The sequence below is a fragment of the Meles meles genome, chromosome 2, assembly GCF_922984935.1.
Source record: "Meles meles chromosome 2, mMelMel3.1 paternal haplotype, whole genome shotgun sequence".
Lineage (NCBI taxonomy): Eukaryota > Metazoa > Chordata > Mammalia > Carnivora > Mustelidae > Meles > Meles meles.
In genome coordinates this window covers 195,160,601-195,181,057 of record NC_060067.1, presented here as the reverse complement: position 1 = coordinate 195,181,057, position 20,457 = coordinate 195,160,601, and the positions used below count along the sequence as shown (strand labels likewise).

Below are 20,457 nucleotides of genomic sequence, written 5' to 3'. Positions count from 1 at the left end.
CTGTTGGCTTCAGATTCCAGGTGAATCTCTACCACCACCCGCCTTCCGGCCGGTCCTCCAAGCACAGGCGCTCTGCCATAGCAGCCCTTTTCCATGAGGATCCCTGATTTACAAGACTGTTTGCCCCAAGGCTTGATCACCCGAGACACAGAACTTCCATTGGTCAAGGAACGGAGGACAAACCCAATTCCAAGAATTCCCATCGGAATAATGAGATTCCCATAAGGAGTGTCCCATGGCTCGTACCTGCTGTCCAGTCCCCAGGCATGGTCAGGCAGCAGCCGGCGGTGCACTCGGTCTGTCCGTAGCCTTCATAAAACTGGGCCACCAAGAGACAAAAACGTTAGTAAAGAGAACACTCACATTGTTCTACAAGGGCACAAATCAGGACGTTCTTCTCACTCCTGAGTGATGGCTAACCGTGGCAACATGTCTCTTTTTAAAATTTGTTCAGAACTACTACAATGACACCCAAAGATCTTCCCCCCAACCCGAAACCCTGGCCGCTATCCACGGTTATCTTCTACTTGCCCTCCTGCAGACAGGCGAGGGGGACACTGACATGGCCTGACAGGTCACACTGAACATGACCTGCCCAGGAAGGCACTTGCTCTGTCTGCTCATGACTGTGCCCCACACCTATCTTGTTAGTGACCTGGTCCCTGCCTTCTCCCCTGCGCCCTTCAAGGCAGGTTCTCCCCAGGGTTTGCAGGTTAGCTCCTCACTTGCAACCCATCCCCATCCCCGCAGGCCTGATGAAAGGCTAATTTCCTGGCTGGTACTTCCCCCAGTCTGTGGTGGCCACAGATACATTACCTCCTGCCTAGGGGACAAGACAGACACACTCCTGTCTCCAAGCAACCTGGGAATAACGTGCTCTTCCAAACCAAAATAAGACACCCACTTATAAGAATGCCTTTGTGGAGAGGAGAGATCTGGGCTGGCAAAAGCCAGAGACAATGAGCAGAAGGGACGCCCACCTCACCTGACAGCCGAGTGCTGCTCTCAGAAACGTCAGCACGGTGGCGGACACGGGTGCGGCTCCTGTGATCATCAGCCTGACTTTTCCTCCCAGGCTCGACTTGCAAGGCAAGGAGAGGGGAGACAGTGAGGGGCAAATGGCTGCACGTGGGTGGGCTCCTCAAAGACCCCTTCTGGAAACCCAGTGCCCAGATCCATCAGCTCCTTCTCTGCAGGCTGCACAGAGAACTCTCGGGAGTCCAAAAGAGGAAGGCCTGGCTGTAGCTGGTTGCCCCCGGAGACTACCCCCTTCTCTCTCAACACAAGCCAATACCTCTATCTGCAGGTACTGAGAAGGAATGAGAACAAGACTGTGGTGGGCTTGGAGGCAACCACCACATCTGGGGCATTTTGGGGGACATAGTATCATTATTCCATATTCTTAATCACACGTGTCTATAAAATGACGTCAATCATAACATACTTGTTGCAGAAAAGGAAAGCAAAATAAAAAATTAGAAAGGCTCAGGGCATCTGGGTGGTTCAGTCAGTTAAGCACCTGACTCTTGATTTTGGCTCAGGTCATGAGCTCGGGGTCGTGAGATGGAGCCCCACATCGGGCTCTGTGCTCAGCAGGGAGTCTGCTTGAGATTCTCTCTCTCTCCCTCTCCCTCTGCCCCTGCACTCCTTCTCTCTTTCTCTCAAATAAATAAATCTTTTTTTAAAAAATTACACTGATAAATCACTGATCACTACATCTGAAACTAATGATGTGCTCTATGTTGGCTAATTGACTCTTAGTAAAAAAAAATAAATAAATAAAAAAAAATTAGAAAGGCTCCAATACCCTCATTCCTTTTCTGTCTCTCCATGTTACCACGTTGCTCAGGTTTGCATGGGATACTGAGGTTTAAGTACTGGCTTTGTCCTTAATTTTTAGAAACGTGCCTGGTTTACTAAAAACATGCCCTTCTCTCTCAGCTTCATACCTCGCTTTAAGAAAGAGCCCTCACAGACACTCCAAAGGCCAAGTGAGTTTTCCCGGCAGACAAGAGCTGTGAATGTGTCACCTGTATCTTGTGGAAGATCAGTCTGTCCCACAGGCTGTTGTTTCTAATGATGCCACTGCGGAGCTCTGCTTCTTTCCTCTTGGAGGCGAAGTCCAGCAGCCACCGTTTCAGCGTGGTGTTTGCCTGCCCAAAAATCTGACGGGTCAAGGGAAAAGAGAGTTACAAAATGATGAGGATGGCTAGAATCAAAAAGTCAGATAATAACAAGTGTTGGTGAAGATGTGGAGAAACTGGAGCCCTCTGCCTCTGCTGGTGGGGGGGCGTATAATATGGTGTGGTTGCTCTGGAGAATAGACCAGTAGTTCCTTAAATAGTTAAACCCAGAAGTACCATGGGACCCAGCAATTCCGCTCCTAGGTAAGTTCATTTCCAAAAGAAATGAAAATGTTCATTGTATCATTATGCATAATGGCCAAAAAGTGACACAACCCACATGTCCACTGATTTATGAAAGGAAAAATAAAATGTGTTGTAGCCACACGGTGGAATATTACTTGGCCATTAAAAGGGATGAAGTAGTCATGTGCCATCACACGGATGAACCTCGTGAAAGAAACCTGTCACAGAAGAACACGTTACGTGATTCCATTCATATGAAAATCTAGAGGAGGGAAATCTACAGATTCAAAAAGCAGATGCATTTGCCTGGGAGTGGAAGGGGGTAGAGGTCAGCTACAGGACAGATGCAGGGTTTCTTTCTGAGGTGATAAAAATGGGCTGTGGTGATGGTTGCAGAACTCTGTGGATATACCCAAAACCTTTGAATTATTTTATACTTTAAGTGGCTGAATTATATGGAATGTGAATTATATATCTCAATCAAGTGGTTTTTAAAGGACCATTAAGAAAAAACACCAAAGGTTCTCATAGATCACAGAAGCCCTACCTTACAATAAAGAACATGAAAACTACCCCATCCAAATTGACCTGGAAGACTGCTCACACCACACACTGGTCTCACCCAGGATGGGTGGTCCGTACCAGTGACCTCCCCGCCCTGAGGGGCTGGCCGTCTCTGCATCCCTGGCTTGGCTTGTCACTTCTTTCTGTGTGGCTAAGTAAGTAGCGTTATGTGCGTATGAACGTTACAATTTCTAGAACCATTTCATAGTTATAGCTCTCATGTGATGCAACTGGCAACTTTACCAACTAGACAGCAGGGGGAGGAGGTAACAGTCCATCGTGCAGATGAGAAAACAGAGGCTCTAAAGTGTTTATGGTACAAATAATATGATATCCCACCTTCCACCCGTATTGGGCCCTCTGGTTTACAAAGTATGTTCATGTGTTTTCTCTTCTAAACCTCACCAATGGCTCTGTGATATAAATGCATTCTGGTTTTACTGACGGGTAAACCACACGTCTGCGAGACCAAGAGTACAGAAGGTAACTGGTTGGCCCAATTTGAACCAGAGTCTCGGACTCCCTGGCCAGTGCTCTGTTCCCCATTCTGCTGCTCCTTGGAACTTACTCGGTCAAACATCCGGTTCAGCAGTCTGGGGACCACGGGAAAGATGGTGGGTTGAAGAGCCTTCAGGTCATCCATAAGCAGCCTGATGTCTCCTTGGAAAAATCCTATTTTAGCTCCATGACACAGCATTACACACTAGAGCAGGAAACAAAAATAACCCCATGTCGTCATCAAAGCAGGGACTACACAACATACATGCAGACACACAAGGCTTCTGTTTTAGCGTTTCGGACCAGTGTCCAGAAACCACGAAGTTCCTGCATGTTGGTCACTTTTCAAAAAACATTCTTGACTTCCCCGGTCATTACACAACATCAAAGTGTGCTTTTTCTCTTGATCACCCTGAAGATAAAGGAGCTGGTAAGAGACCAGACTACGTTGTTTTTAGTGATGATCATGGAGTTTCTGCTATTTCAGCTCCAGGATAAACAGCTGGTGAGTGAATGACAGGGTGTTAAGTAATCCCAATATTTCACTTGTCTAGAAAATTTAGGCCTAATTTGTTCTCCAAACAACAACAGAGCTACTTGCAAACTTGGCTACTTGCCAAGCATATTAAAGTCTCATTTTTAAAAATCTGAATCTCACACACAAAAAAAATGTCTGAAATGCCACTGATTACGTTGCAGTTGAGACACTGGGGTGTCAAAAAGCAGAGTGGCTTGACGTTCAGCTATGATCTACTCCATGGGTTTGTTCCTGCCCCATGCAAACCTCACCGGCAAACCGTATACACTTGACCCACAGTCTGGCTGTTTTAAATTTTAAAGAGAAAGAGAGATTCAAAAGATGACGCCACAGAAGTACAAATGGTCTCAGGCTTGAAAGCAGAAACCACTAGAAAGGTACACCCAGCCTGGTTCATAGTTTAAAAATTCAAGCTGGGTGAAGAGGGCTTTTGTCCTCGATGGCCTGCCTCTCAGGCACACCCCCCAAACTGCAATTAGGTACATACGGGCCATTATCAACTCGTCTGAGATCGCTTTGGAAACTCACAAGATCTCCTGAGGTGTGCAGGAGGAGAGGTAACAGGCCCAAGATGGGATCTCGTGACCGTTGATCCTTTAGGGTAAGTGCACCCTACGGGCCAGCAGCCAATCAAAGGGCCACTCACTCTCAGTCATCTCTCGATTAGTCTCAGTCACTCACACTCAGCACAGTGCCTGGCATACAGCTGGTGCTCAATAAATATTTGTTAAATGAATGGATGGTGCCCACTGTTTTTTCCTAAAGTATAGGATCCAAAATCGTTGGGGAAGTTAAAGAGATGGTTGTCGTCACACAGTGGTACAAAGGAAGGCGAGGCTAAGGTCAGCTAAAGATCATCTTGCTTTTCCAAGGGCACTTGGAATATTGGTGAAAAGAATGAATCTCAGGCTGACTTGTACATTATGAACAAGCCAAGGAAAACCAGCAGCTTTTTACAGAGGCAGAGGCTTCCTGAAGCTTTGCAGGATGGCATTCATAAAAATTCTACTTTGACAGTTAATCTTTCTGGAATCATGCCCAGGTGCATCTCCTGCAGAAGCCTGAGCTTCTAATTTTAAAATGAATGATTAAAGTTCACGTACTCAGACCGCTCCCCCTCCCCCCAACATTTATACTCTTTTAAGTCATCAGCGCCATTTCTGAAAGGGGGCTGTGCCAACAATTCTCTCTGGAGATGACACTCTGCCCTGAAAACTTACCTGCATCAGTTGCTCATACATGTGTGCAAGTGGTAAAAACGAAATGTGTATGTCACTGGCATTCAAGGCAAGTGCTTTCTGGAAAACACAACAACTTAGCAGAACACAAACTAGCAAGCGCGCGCAGAAGAACAAAACAAGGCCTACCTCTACAACTCTTTCAAACATATGGGCGAGAGGCAAGAAAGATATCAAAGTATCATCTGGGGAAGGATTGACTGTGTTCTGTAAGCAAAGACACCGGCAAGCAGAGAAGCGTTAAGATTCCCAGGAATTTCCCATTTTTATTTCAGAGCACATGATACCTTAACGCTAAGGAGACAGCAGCTTTCACTTACAATCTGCCATTAGTTCTCACGGAAGGATGAAATGAAAAGGCAATGCTTTAATAACTTCATATTCAATATGAGTGGAGGTCATGCCTCATGATAAAGGAAATCCACTCAGGATTTTAGTCCAAACAGTGAAAATTTTGCCCAAATTGGGATATTTAAGGGATCATGTACTTTAATCATTTAGTATTCCAAAGTTACTGTACCCCACTGCCCAGCAAACTCAATTCCACCATAAGTAAGAATAAAAGGTCCATTCCAACATAACATAGCATATTATGTTGTGGGAATAGATGATCTATTCCAACATAAAACAGCATTTTATGTTATAAAGGGATAGGAGGAGGGATGATAAGAGAAACTGATTTCCAAGCTCTTTTAATTTATAGTATAAATGCATTTTGAGTATTTTAGTTTCATCAAGATCTTTACCTGAGTGGCCTGCTTTACACCCCATGAAAACTATATCGATTTGTTTAGTGCAAGAGCTCTCCTCTGGCCCCATCTCCTATAAAATGCTGATATGTGATAGAGGTCTGCAGCGAGGCTAAGCTGGACATCTGGTTTCCACTGCAAGGCTAAGTAAGAATGGTCTTTACTTAGGACCAGGCATAGTGAGGGTTTTACGGGGAATATTCATGTTATTCACGTGTAAGGAATTCTGGCCAAAGTAAGAGATGACCTCCAGCAGCTGCCACCACCCCAGTAAAGAAATGAAGGCCCCAGTCAGGTGCCTATGCAACCGCTTCCAGGCCATGTCCAACCCTCACCAGTGCGGAGGAAACCCAGCAGCCTGAACCTGCCACAATCTTAGATTAATTTTATTCCAGTGTGATCTGCATCCCGACTAGTTCATCTCAGGAGGAAACTGTTTATATAATGAGAAGTCAGATTCTATAATCTCTACACTTTTCAATTTTCTGATTTGGTACTCAAAAGAAAACGTACATTAGCAAGGTTAGAAGTTTTACAAAGTTGAGAATGCCCTTGATCGTATCATTAATTTTAAACCAAGTCTGTAATCATTTGCCTCAGTGAGCCAGGAGTAGATTTTAAGTTTTCTTCGAAGGCTAGTTAGGAAATTAAAATTCCACTTAGGTGAGGTGCTAAATGTTGAATTCTGCTTATGAAATATATGCCCCCAAAATAGGTATTTGGGACTAAGAAAGTGTGGGTGTAGGCAGGAGGGAGCTAGGCCTTCCGTATCCAAAACCAGTAAGCATGGGGGTTCCAGTCATGAAAATTAGGGCTCACAGAAGAACCTTCCCAGACACTGTTATGAGGGAAAGGCATTGTATTGTTTGAGAAGAACTTTTAAAACTCAAGTTTGAAATATATCCTTGCTGCTTGGACCGAATTGTATCGCCCCCTCTGCCCAAATTCATGTTAAAGTCCTAATCCCCCATGTGACTTGATTTGGGGATGGAGCCTTTGGGGAGGTAATTCAGGTGAAATGAGGTTATGGGGTAGGGGACCTGACCCAACAGGGCGGGTGTCCTTGCAAGCAGAGGAAGAAACAGCAGAAACCTCTCCCTCGTTCTCCAGTGCACACAGAGGAAAGGGGAGGTGAGGACACGATTCTGGAGGTGGGTACCTACAAGCCAGGAAGAGAGCCCTCACCAGCAACCAAATTTGCTGATACTTTGATCATGGACTTCCAGCCTCCCGCACTGTGAGAAAATAAGTATCTGCCTGTGGGATTATGTTATGGCCACCCAGAGGACTAGGACACGCGGGGGGGGGGGGGGGGGGAAGCAAACTTCAAAATGACAGGAAACCAACTAAAGGTCAAGGCTTTAATCCTTTTCATAAAATGGAGTGAAGTCAATTGCAATAAAGAACAATAATTCAAAAACCTTCTGCGTCCCATTAACATTTCATTTGTCCACTTAAATTATTTTCCCCACACTGGAATAGTAGGTGGATAAGGGCACAAGAGAGTCATTTCTTCTTGGTTCTGGAATATAACTGTCCTGGAAACAGTTATAGGGCAATATCCAAATAAAGTTGTACCCTATAAAAGTTGTAATAACTTCTGTCTGTCAACTTAGCTTTACGGCCACACACAGGACTTGGGGGATGAAGTCCACAATGAAAATGATTTGAGGGCAGGTGACCTTAGAATATATTAAAGCTCAGCCCTTAACTCTACTTCCAATACAGCAGGGGCCTAACACGGTGGGGCTGCCTTTCCTGCTCTCATTCTTGGGGCCTCATGCCAACCAAGGAACATGAAGGAAGATCACGATACCCCCAAAGTTTACCTCTGTGACTTTCACAAAAGCCGAACAATCGCTCACTATATTTCCATGAGTGATCAGTGCTCCTTTGGGGTTGCCTGAGGAACACACAGAAGCAAAACAAAGTTTAAGAAAGTCCATCCAAAAGTGAACGAAATTAAGGAAGCCCAGAACCCTAAGTAACTGGGTTATGCCTCTAGCGTTAGGTGCACCCAGGAGAGCCAAATATGGAATGACCTTACATTCTGGAAAAATCTGCCATCCTTTACATGAAACTTATCATGAACAACCTTTACTAACACGGGTGACTTTTAGAGGGCATGTAAGAAAATGCAGGGATTTTATTTCTGGAAATCATATGTTGGTTTGTCTCAGGAAATGGGGAATCTACTGTCCGCTCCCATAAACATCTGAGGAAGTGCACAACACACTCAGATTCCGAGGTCGGATAAGTGACAGGGAAGAGCGTTCGAACCCCTATGTCCTCTGCTTTCGGTTCGTCTGTAGCTCAACCAAGTCCCACGTCACCCGCCATCCAAGAAAGGGGACTTAGGGGGGACACACCTCAAAAGCGACTGCATTTCAAAACTTACCTGTAGTTCCACTGGTGAAACAAATGACTGCAAGATCTTCAGGTGCTGGAGGCTACAGGACATTTAAAAACAAAAACAAAAAATAAAAAGAAACCACACACAACCAAGGTGGTGTAAGTCAGAACCGAAAAGCAAACTATTAGCCATAAGCTAACCCCCAAGATCTGTCCTGGTGTCAGAGACAAGTAGATATTGGAAGAGCTGAAGCAGGGGGCTGACAGGATGAACTCACCTTGGGCCTCTGTCTGTTGGCTCTTCCCAGGTCCTAAATGAGAAGAGAAAAAAGAAATCCTAAATAGGAACATTTTCTAAAGGTAAAGAAGAAGGTGACATCCAGTCACTTCAAGCCGACCTCACCGTGGGATTCACTTATCACTGGCCCAAAGACAGTAGACCTTTCAAATGAAAGAAAAGGGCAGTTTTAACGAACCTGAAGTGATTTATTTAGGCATTGTTCTCAGACGCCATTTTCTGGTTGTCTTCGCTCATATATAAAACCGTATAAATGGGATGAGGACTAGTCTTTGAAACAGGATTTACTCAAAAGACAGAAATCAGAGTCTTTGACGGTGGATTTCTTGCCCCCACTCCACTCCCTTTTATGGTCTTTAGCAAAGCCTGGCTCTTAACCAACGTCAAACCATAATCATAACCCAAGAACTGAAGATGTCCTGTACCCTCCCGCGGTCACCCAATTCTGTGTAACTGGCATCTTCTTCAGTCTAGAGAGAATAATCCATCTCTCATAGAAGAAATGCTAGAGGCTCAAACAGCTGTACTCCCCACATGGAGTGGATAAAAAAAAAAAAAGATTTTGGAACCTCCAATTACAAAACAGTCCTCTCGAATGGTCATAAAGAGTGGCAGGTTCATTTCCAAGGGGCAGCTAGCTCCCGTCACTACCAGGGGTCATTTGGACATTGTTCAGTTCACTGCATATAGGCATCTCGGTGGCCACTTTAATTAGTTACTAATTTCTCTAATAAACCATTTATATTCTTTTCCTATTCAATCTGAATGGCCTGAATGAGCATATGGAGTGAGCATGCCTAGAATTAAGTGGAAATCTGACGAGTGCGCTCAGGGTTCAGGGAGTTTCTGCCTGGTGTATGGTTTTAAATTGTTTTTACTCTTAATTATGTTTTAAATTATATCAGAGACATACCACTGATTCAAAACAGGAACAGTAAAGTCCAAACAGAAGTCAACCAAGAGCTGAAGCAATGGTAATTTCCTTTTTTCCCCAAAGGAATCTTCATCAGACACAAATCTCCATTCATCTGTTCAAAATTCTTACATAACTTCAACAGTTACATGCGATTTGGCTTTTAATTTATCAGGAATAAACGTTATCCAAATGAGTGACCTATTGGGCAAGAAAGCCCAGAGCTTCAAACCTGTCTAAGGACATTATGTAGAAGGGAGTACAGCAACCATAAAAATGAAAGAGCTGTTGCCATCTTCAGGCTCCAATGCCAAAAACAAAAAAACTTTAACCAGAAGAAAATCCAAATTCTAGTTAATGATTAGCACGCTAAGGTATTTAGGGGTGATAAAAACTGCAACTTAAAGAAAATGCATTAAAAAAATAGATTCAGGAATGATGGAGGGACGGAGTGATGAATGAGTAGGGGATGAAGCAAATATAGTAAAACACTAGCTCTGGGATGCTTGGGGGCTGTGCAGTAGTCTACTGACCAATTCTCCCAACTTGTTGTCATGTTTGAAAATTTTCATAATAAAGTATCAAAAAAAGCAAAAATTCCAAATACCAATATTTCTCTTTTTGATCCTATAAAACTATCTGTTAATATAAACTTGATCACAGGACCATCCATAAAGCCAGTTTTATATCCACTTCCTGAAAATTAACCTTTGCTTACCAAATTTTTAAAGACCAAGTATGAATTAAATTACACAGGGAAGTATAGAACAACGCCTTTTATAAAATGAAGCCTTTAATATAAACTTTATATTACAATCCTCACTTATCTAAATTTTTTCATCTTAAAATTACTACATCGTAGAGTCATCAAAAAAACACCCAAAATTCCTGTGTGTGTACACGTGTGTGTGTGTGCATGTTTGTGTGGTGGGGTCACGGAGAAAGAGGAAAGACGGGGGAAACGATGGCATTATTGTGAGCGGCAATCACAAGTGCAGAGTCAAACATGCGAGAACGCGAGGTACAAAGCCAGCTTGCCCCACTGAACAGTACGGCATATGCGTTCTTATAGACTCAGCTTCTCTGCTACTGTGTGTGTGTACATGTGTGTGAAAGTGTGTACACGCATGAGGATGCTGTTAAAACAAATTACAGTTTCCCTATGAAGGCTAAGTTCCTCTAGAAAGGTATGACGCAGATCCTTGTTTGTAGCCTCCAAGGAGAACTGTAAGTAAAATTTAAAACCCTATTTATAACAGTTCCAGGGAAATATTTATAACATCTTCAGAAGAAGAACAACTTACTACTGCATGTAGCCTGCGACATGTCCCTGGCAAGATGCTCCTCTTAGCAGCTCCTGGGGATTAAACTCGAATCCAAATCCCACTGGGAGAATCAGCTTCTCATGCTTCATGACGTGATGTCAAACAACCAACTTAAATATGGGCCCCACTCATTTTCCTAGCATGGTTACCTTTAAAGTTTTGATTAACGTGAATCTGAAGAAATTCAATATAAAAATAAACTAAATCCGACATCTATGCTGGGAGTTCACCAGGACGCTACAAAAGCAACTTGGGAAAATAACGAGGCGGACTGCCATAGTTGGCTGTGTTTTAGAAACAAAGCAGTAAGTAAATGACACGGAAGCCTAAAAAGGATATCCAACAACTTAAATCTCTGCCTGAAGTGAAAATTCACATTTCTCCCAAATATTGCGTGGCCTGTCAGTAGTCTAGAATAAATACGTGGGCACTGCAACTTGTTTTATGAGAGCACTTTCTGTGTGATGGATTCACAGTGGGGCACACATGTAGAATTCTTCTTTCCGGTTAAGGAGACAGGAATTTCCACGCTGGGTCTTTTATGGTTGTTGAGATGACCAAGCAGAGCTGGGATTTCCACATTTGAACCAAAATGACCCGAGGGACACCTGTCAGAGGAATGGGCAGGATGACTCACCTCCATCGCCTTCATACTGATGATTTCCACACCACATCTTTTGCCTCGTTCCAACAGATCGATGCCATAAGAGTCCATGAGGATGATGGTTTTAATGCCTGGTGTTAACTTATTTTCTACAGTGTCTAATAAGAGGTTGGCCTTCTCTGGTTTGTCAACAAAAATCAGAGAGAGTTCAGCTGGGAAGGAAGAGATACAATGAAGAATGAGCTCTGAGATATTAAAAACTGACTGTATCATATCTGACACCAGGCTATTTTAAGGACTACAGTCTTTGAATACTAAGATTGTGTGCATTTAAACATAAAATCCCAGGGATGCCTGGGTGGCTCAGTCGGTGAAGCATCTACCTTCGGCTCAGGTCACGATCCAGGGGTCCTGGGATCGAGCCCAACGGTGGCTCCCCGCTCAGAGAGGAGTTGGCTTCTCCCTCTCCCTCTGCCTCTCCCCCTGTTCTTATGTTCTCTCTCTCTCTCTTCCCCTCTTTCTCTCAAATGAATAAACAAAATCTTAAAAAACAAACAAACATAAAATCCCTATCAAATCAAATATAACCCAACATAAAGCCACCAAAGTGAGCTGATAACCAGGTCAAAGTCCACCCAAAGACCACAGACCTACCTTTGTTGACTATGTAGGTGATTGCTTCCGTTCCTAGGGTATCATAGAGGGGAACGACCACCATAGAGTAAGCAAAGCATCCTTGTTCAATGATCACCCACTAGATGAACAGTAAAGGTTGGGGAGAGAAAAACGAGATGTCATCATGGAACTAATTCAAGGAGAACAACACTCTAGAGAGTTTCAAAGTGGAAACACTGGACGTGGCAAAATTCACATTTGTGTGTCTGCTACTATGTGCCAGGCACCCTGAGGGACTCATCGTGCGAACAAAACACCTGCTCCCTTCTAAGAAGGAAAGAGCGATTTGCTGGGAGAACTGAGACAAATATGCAAAAAGATAATTAACAATACAAGAGAGTGACAGACTCGGAAACGAGGGAGCCCATGGTGGGCCACCTTCGTGGGGACGGTAACTGAGCTCACCCTTTGCCAGGGCAGCACAGTCTGGATGGAGAGAAAAGCAAGGAGACTCCAGTAGTGGGGACCGCATGATTGAGAGCAGGGAGGAGGTGGGCGTGAGTGGCCCAGCAGGCAAGGCTGCGGTGCGACTAGGGAGGGGCCTGGTTCCATTCCCCAGGGAACGCACAGCCACGGAGGGCTTCTTGGCAGAGCAGAGGCCCTAGAGTCTGCAGATCAGCCAAGCATCTGTGTGCAGTAGGATCTGGGGACTGAGGAAGGATGGACACACACTTGTGTAACAGGAAAAATGTTCTGGTGACATCTCCCCGGAGAAGTGATATAGGAAAGACAATGATAAGGTAACTGGTCCCCTTGCCTCTAAACTCATCAGCCATGTGGCAACTATTCTGCCTTCCGGGCTGACACAGTGAGGTCAGCCTTTCACTTAAAATCCTTGGCCGCCCCGTTAGCTCCAGCTGGAGTCCTCGAATCCCCTGCAGCCCGCCGACACATGGCACAGATACAGACAGAGCTGCTGTGCGAAGGGAGCACGGCGCACTCAAGTTTGCTTGGCCCCAAACTACTTTTCCTCCTTTTCTTTCCCGGCACCAGTTCCAAGCTACAGACGTGGAGGTCAGGTCCGAGCTTCTTAGCAGGGTCGTGCGGTACATGTGCTCCTGTCTTTCCTGCCCCTCCAAGCTCTACCATAAGAAAATGCCTCCTTCCCCAACACAGACATGCTACTTGATGCAAACATGTGGTTGTTCCTGACATTCCCTTGGCTCCCCCACCCTCAGATACTTCAACACTCCACCGGGAGGCCACCTCCAGGAAGTCCTCCTTGACTGAACTCCCATAATCCTTTTTCCCTGTGTCCACGCTTACCACGCTACAGAGAAAGCAGGAGCTTATGGGCTGGTCTTCCAAGTCACTGTTGTGCTTTGGTGCCTCGCAGTGCCTGGCATATAGTAGGTGCTCAATAAACATTTATTAAACTAGCTGATAAATACAGGAAGGGGCTTACTCTGTGAAGTAAGGAATGCCTGTCCTCGTGATTGACTCATTATAAAATTCCACTCACGCAAAAATCTGGGTTGTGTTCCTTTGAATGAGTTTTACTTGAAATGAAAGAAACTAAATTTCATGAGCCTGGTCGCCGTCCATCTGTGAAAAATGCTGTTTTTCCCTTACCAATACATAAAACTGTAGGAAACCATCCTCATTTATACAACGGTCAGTAGCACAGGGATGGAGCTCACACGTCTTTTGGACACAGGAACCAATCCAACTTCTTCAAGCTTAGTGCCTGAATTTTTCCCAGGCAAATTATGCCATTAATCTGTTCACAAACGCCATAAGCAACAGCTCCAAAAGGGCTTCTCATTTAAACTGATCTTTAATGCAGGGGTCTGCAGAAGCACCAGACAGTGCCCTTGACAGTCAGCCAGACAGACCGACCACACATCCACACTAAGGCTGATTCAAGGTCAAGGCATGCCCATGGTATTTTAAACTTTGTAATCTGATCAGAGGGCAAGCTCCTACCTTTCAGAGAGCAAAGAGGAGAGTCTGCAACTGACAAAGATATCATGCTATTCTTCTAACCACAGACATAAGCCTTAAGGTAAGAAGATTCTTTGTGAGCTACTTGTTCTAGCAACTTCTCTGTTAGTTTTTGTTTGGAACCTGGTTTGGAAAAAACAAAAACCAATAATCCAAAAAGTGATTTTCTTTTCCCCTGCACTTAAGGTCAAGGACCCCCTGGCTTGGGTTTTTGTATTTGGCACTTTAAAAAAAAAAAATTACTTATTTTTATTTAAATTCAATTACCATATAATGTTTGTTAATACAACATATAATAATTGTTAATAATGTTAATGTTTCAGAGGTAGAGGTTAGTGATGCATCAGTCTTAGAGAACATCCACTGCTCATTACATCACATGCCCTCCTTAATGTCCATCAGCCAGTCACTCCATCCCCTCACTATTCTCCCCTCCAGCAACCCTCAGTGTGTTTCCTATGGTTCAGAGTCTCTTACGGTTTGTCTCCCTCTCTGATTTCATCCCCTATGATACTCTGTCTTGTTTCTTGAATTCCACATATGAGTGAGATCATAAGATAACTGTGTCACTTTCCAAGGAATAACACAGAGACATATTCTTGGTAGAGATCAGAGCACAAAATCAGGTCCTGAGCAAAAGCAGGTATGAATTCCCAATGGCTCTTCCATCCAAAACCTCTCAACACCACTCAGAATTGTCTCATGGTCAATACCTCAGGTCTGTTCTGAGCGAAGATGCCAATGAACTGATCCGGGGAAGGCTTGAAGCCCTTCTGGAGGAGCGCTGAGCCCACACACTCGGCTACCTCGGCAACCTAGAATGGGGAGGACAGACATCAGGAACCGGCTCAGGTCCAGCACAAGGAACAGAGCTCACTGGGTGATGGCCGAGCCTGACACCTTGGCCAGCGAGCAGCAGCACACGGATGAGGAGAGCCGGAGCAAACAGGCATTCCCTTAGCTCTACATGTTTGTAAAACACAAGGCATGATTCGCTGGATCTCACTATTAAGGGAATTGATCAGAGGGCCTCCTCCTGGAAAGCAGACAAATTGGATCCCGACAGCTGCGGGCCACAGATCGCTGGATGTTAGGCCTTCTGAGACATTTCTATTTCACACTTTACTTTCAAAAAATTATAAAACTATAGTTTCATAAAATTATAAAACTATAATTTCATAAAATTATAAATAATACAAGGACACAGAATTATTATTATTATTATTATTATTGTGACCATCTGGAGTTATAAAGAGCAGCAAAGCAGCCCAAATTTGTCACTCACTATAAAAACAGAAATAACAAGGTTGGGGGACAACCTCCTTCCAAAAACTTGTAAAAATTTTACATAAAATCAACAGATAAGAAAATAAATACTCTTACTGCAAGTCAAAATAGGTAGAGTCATAAAAATTAGGTAGGACTATAAACCTGCCCCCATCCTCTCCCTATTCTTATCCCAAAGTAACTAAAAAAAAATTCATTTTAATCTTCAAATTTGGGTTTTCCTGATTCTCAGTTGGTGGCTTCTCAAGAGCACTTGGAAATCACACCCATGCCCGTGGGAAAAAGCCACACCTGTGCTGGCCCAGAACTCTGTCCTAGCATATGGCGCCACCGCGCTCTGCCTATGGGGACGAGAGCTGACACAGGTGAGGCGACGGCAAGGATGGTATGAATATGCTTATTGTTTTCGTACCCACAGCCTGTTTCACAACCTCTGCTCACATGCCAGGGACGGGAGCCCGTGAAACGCCGCCGTGGTTGGCAGAGAGTATCAGGATAAACCGCAGGCATTTCTAGCTCTAGACAGAGGCTCCGTACGTTTGTTTGGGAAACCTCAAAGGGGCTCTTAGCCCCACAAAGGTCAGAGTCACTAGGCTAATGAAAAGGCTTGAAGGTACAGATCCAGAGTTGGCTTCTCTGGGTCTAGTTTTAGGTCTTCGCCAGCCTCTGGCTGAAATGTACCAAACACAGATGAATGTCTTCAGAAACCGCAGTGATTTTTCAATCTGCCTCGAAAAAATCCAATCGGACGAGGACTTGCCTTCTTTGCCTTCCGGCTGGCATACAACAGAAGGAATCAGGCAGCACTGGGGGGAATCTGTGAGGCCTGAAGCCCACCATGCAACACTGTGTGTCCAATGCAATCAACTGTTTACACACCACGTGTGAAACTGAGGAAGCTTGGCAACTGCTTTATCTGGGCTCTGGTAAAGCAAAAGGAAAGCAGCGGATTCCCTCTGGCCCCTGGGGCCACACAGCGCATCGCTCCTTCCACAAAGAAGGTACGCCAAGCTGTTCTGCCACTCTGCTCTGTCAAGAGCTATGCAAGCAAAGCCTTTTGCATTTCATTCATCCTCAGAAGAGGGAAGGGGAAGAAAACATGGTGTGTGTCTCCGTGTGGAGAGGGCCGGTGAGCGCGAGTCCCAGGCCGGCTTCGAGGCGCCTCGTAACCATCCCCGGTCACGTACACTCCAGAGCGTGCCAGCTGTCGGGGCGCCCTTCACACCGAACGTGGAAGGAGGAAGCTCATTTGTAGTCATGAATGCCACAGGATGACCTGTCCCTACAGCAGGGAGCCATTTCCTGGACAGCCGTGCTGGAAACACAAGGCAGCAGACTAGACACTTCCCAGGGGTTCCCCTACCCTTTTGGGGTCCTACTGCCATGGGGGAGAGAAACAGGGACTTCGAGATATCCAGTTCTCACGGTAAAAATAAAAAGTAAAGTCTTCCTGCTCTGCTTTCTGCCGTCAGCAACTATTTAAACAGCAGCAGCTGTGAATCAGCGGGGCCTGCAGAGGGACGAGAATAAATCTACCCCAATCCCAGCTTCCTTTGTGCTGATACAGTAATGCAGGTGTTGCTTCCGAACATCTGTACCACTCACTATGGCTGCCCTGGGGTTCCATGTCACACCAGTCCCCAGTGGGTCAGGTTACCTAGACCAGAAGATGTGGATCTCACTTCCGGTCCCATTTTTGCCACTGACCAACTGTGACCTTGGGCGAGTCCCATCCTTTCCTACGGGGAGTTTTTTCATCTATAAAATGAGAGAGTTGCTCTGTATTGGGGCTTCTAAAAGTCTCTAGCACCCCGTAAGGCAGAGGAGAGGTTCTATCCCCTCACGGGCTTTGGGAGAGAGTCAGCTGCTTCGAGCACATTTCTAGAATATTATCTTGGAATTATATTCTGCTCCACGGTGCACCCACTTAAGTTCTACAAGAAAGTGCTTTTGAACTGCCAATTAAGTGACCTAACCATTTTCCCCCAAATCTTTGTGTAAAACTTCTCCCTTTGGAGTCTGCATGTTTACCCCAGAGCTCTGGACTAGCCCAGCGCACAGATCCTGTAGCAAGCTTCCGGTCCTCACAGTCAGTAGCTGCAAGACCGGACAGATTTCAGCCCCACAGCGTGCCTGAGGACCCACAGAGTGGGAAAACTCACCTGTTTGTATGAAAGCCATTCGTAGGGCTGGTCTGGCTTCCGAGAGCCTAAACAAGGGCCGTTATCTAAAAAAAGAAAAAAAGAATGAAAAAACAAAAAATGGGTTAACGTGCATAAACATTCTAATTGGTACCCCACTCCATTCTACAAAGTATCCAGACTTTGGTCCCCAGATTGGAAATAGGGAGTTCAGATTAGAAATGTGTTCTCCCGGATGCCTGGTGGCTCAGTGGGTTAAAGCCTCTGCCTTCGGCTCAGGTCATGATCCCAGGGTGCTGGGATTGAGCCCCACATCGGGATCTCTGCTCAGCAGGGAGCCTGTTTCCCTTCCCCTCTCTCTGCCTGCCTCTCTGCCTACTTGTGATCTCTGTCAAAAAAAAAAAAAAAAACCTTAAAAAAAAAATCAAATGTGTTCTCCCAGGGTTCTGGTGTGATTGTTTGTTTGTTTGTTTCATTTTGTTCCTTAAATGGGGCAGGAGAAGAGGAAAAGTAAGAGGATATGAGGCAGGGGTGCCGGGTGGCTCAGTCAGTCAAGCATCTGCCTTTGGCTCAGGGGTCCTGGAATCCAGCCCTGCTCAGCGGGGAGCCTGCTTCTCCCTCTGCCCCTGCCACTCCCCCTGCCTGTGTTGCATCTCTCGCTCACTCTCTCTCAAATAAATAAATAAATAAATAAAATATATATTTTAAAAAGATATGAGGCAAATACAATTTTTAAGGACACTCAATTTGTGAATTCTTCATACCCTATTGGTTTAGAAAGAAGTCAACAGCTGCATGGTTAAAAAAAAAAAAAAAAAAATCCTGGTGTAGGTTTCAGAAGAATCCCTCAAAATTTCTAAAGTGTAAAGCATTCTAACTCAGAATGTAAAAAGGAAACTGTGACTCTTAAATGCCCAAATTCTGATGACCTGGAATGTACTAACAGGGGTGAAGTCCACTGGCAGAGAAACAAAATGAGGAAAAGATACAAAATAAAGAGAAAATAAGGTGGGGTATTTGTGAAAGCAAAAAATTAAGAAATATCAGGATGTGTCCTGATTCTAACTTGGGTACTGAATAGGCAGGAAGCAGGAAAACCCATATTAAGTGTTCTTGCTAAGGGCTAGTACAGTAATAAGTACCACTGAGATCATTTATATTTGGAATCATGGGAGTTTCCTTCTACAGATCGACCCCAAGCTCACTTTACGCTCAGTTTGTAACTGTTGAAGAAAAAACAATGTCTAGCAAAGGTAAAAAAAAAAAAAAAAAAAAAAAAGAAGAAAAAAAAGAAGAGAAAAAACTGCCATGTTCCGATGATGAGAGCTGACCACAGAGCTAACTAGAAACACAGGCTCTGTTAAGCTGGGCCACAGAGCTCCTTCTACAGGGCGTTTTTTTGTCATCTCCCCTCTGAACAGGGGACCTGCATTTCTGTTTTGAGACTACAACGTATACGGCCGCCCCATTCTGGGTTTGCGTGTCAGCTGAGGTGTCCCGATTTGGTTTGGGGGCCTGGAGGACCGCATGAAGGCTGAGCCTGGCCCCACCGGCAGCCCTGACGAGGCCAGGCCCATGAGGCAGAGTCACGCCCTGGAGAGGAGGAGTGGGATGCGTGACGGGTCAGTCCTGAGGACAGGGAGGACCCAGGCTGGACCGAGTCACTGCTTCACATTGACTTCTGGCTGTCTCTACTGCAGCCTTGAGGAAAACAGAAAAGAGCACAAGGGCCCTCCTTCTCAGACCCTCTGCCATTCACAGGGACTGTGATAAAGGCCAGGCCGGACATCACAAGTTCCACCAGAAGTTGTTTTCAGACACATGCCATATGAAATAATGTTATGTTATTCTCCCAGAACAGGGATTGGCGGTGTATGTAAGCAGCGGCCAAATCAAGCCTGCCACCTGTTTTTGTGAAGACAGTCTTACTGGAGCAGCACCTCACTCCCTCATTTACATATTATCTAAGACCTTCAGGCGAGCAGGCCTGACAGAGACCTGACAGACCCGAGGTCCCAAGAGCTTACATATTTACTATCTGGCCCTGTCCAGGAAAGGTTTACAGACCCCAGCTCCAGGAGAGTGGGAACTTAAAAAAATACCATACCCGGGCCCTACTAACAACAACAAAATTTTAACTCTTTTTTTTTAAAAAAATTAAATTCAATGAATTAACATGTAATGTATGATTTGTTTCAGGGGTATAGGTCTGTGATTCATCAGGTTTTTTTTTTTGTTTTTGAAGATTTTATTTACAGACAGAGATCACATGTAGGCAGAGAGGCAGGCAGAGAGAGAGGAGGAAGCAGGCTCCCTGCTAAGCAGAGAGCAATGCGGGGCTCGATCCCAGGACCCTGGGATCATGACCTGAGCCGAAGACAGAGGCTTTGACCCACTGAGCCACCCAGGCGCCCCTCATCAGTCTTATATAATGCCCAGTGCTCATTATAACACACACCCTCCCCAATGTCCATCACCCAGCCCAATTTTTTCTATATTGGACGGGGATGGGGCCTGGGCAATACTGCTGTGCAGCCAGAGATGAGAATGCACGGGTTCACAGGCAGAGCCCTCCTCTTACAAGCGGCTCCCTGTGTACAGTCTGAAAAGATAAGCTTTTTAAAAACTCCACGCCGGCTTCTCCTTTCGTTCAACAAACTCCCAACTACCTTATCTGGATGCTGGTGTTTGCTCTCCTATAAAGGCTTCATCGTATGGTAGTCTAGGAAAATTAAAAGCTTAGAATAAGGATGCCTAGGTGGCTCAGATGGTTAAGCGTCTGCCTTTGGCTCAGGCAGGGTCATGGGATTGAGCCCCATGTCAGGCTCCCTGCTTAGCAGGGAGTCTGCTTCTCCCTCTCCCTCTGCCTGCTGCTCCCCTCCCTCAAATAAATAAATAAAATCTTAAAAAAAAAAAAAAAAAAGGCTTAGGGGCGCCTGGGTGGCTCAGTGGGTTAAAGCCT

General features: G+C 45.1%; 1 protein-coding gene across 4 annotated transcripts in view; it reads right to left on the bottom strand.

The window, feature by feature from the left end:
- ACSL1 (acyl-CoA synthetase long chain family member 1) overlaps nucleotides 1-20,457 on the bottom strand; it is a 64,824-nt gene that overhangs the window by 7,128 nt on the left and 37,239 nt on the right. The window contains exons 4-15 of one of the 4 annotated variants that reach the window (XM_045993805.1): nucleotides 17,517-17,581; nucleotides 14,781-14,882; nucleotides 12,103-12,202; nucleotides 11,482-11,660; nucleotides 8,587-8,619; nucleotides 8,355-8,406; nucleotides 7,786-7,859; nucleotides 5,190-5,414; nucleotides 3,502-3,636; nucleotides 2,031-2,165; nucleotides 986-1,081; nucleotides 247-319 (exon numbers count right to left, since the gene is read on the bottom strand). In XM_045993805.1, the coding sequence (XP_045849761.1) occupies nucleotides 247-319; nucleotides 986-1,081; nucleotides 2,031-2,165; nucleotides 3,502-3,636; nucleotides 5,190-5,414; nucleotides 7,786-7,859; nucleotides 8,355-8,406; nucleotides 8,587-8,619; nucleotides 11,482-11,660; nucleotides 12,103-12,202; nucleotides 14,781-14,882; nucleotides 17,517-17,581 (1,269 nt within the window). The remainder of the gene's footprint in view (nucleotides 1-246; nucleotides 320-985; nucleotides 1,082-2,030; nucleotides 2,166-3,501; nucleotides 3,637-5,189; nucleotides 5,415-7,785; nucleotides 7,860-8,354; nucleotides 8,407-8,586; nucleotides 8,620-11,481; nucleotides 11,661-12,102; nucleotides 12,203-14,780; nucleotides 14,883-17,516; nucleotides 17,582-20,457) is intronic. The other 3 variants (XM_045993814.1, XM_045993823.1, XM_045993833.1) reach the window with 3 other exon arrangements.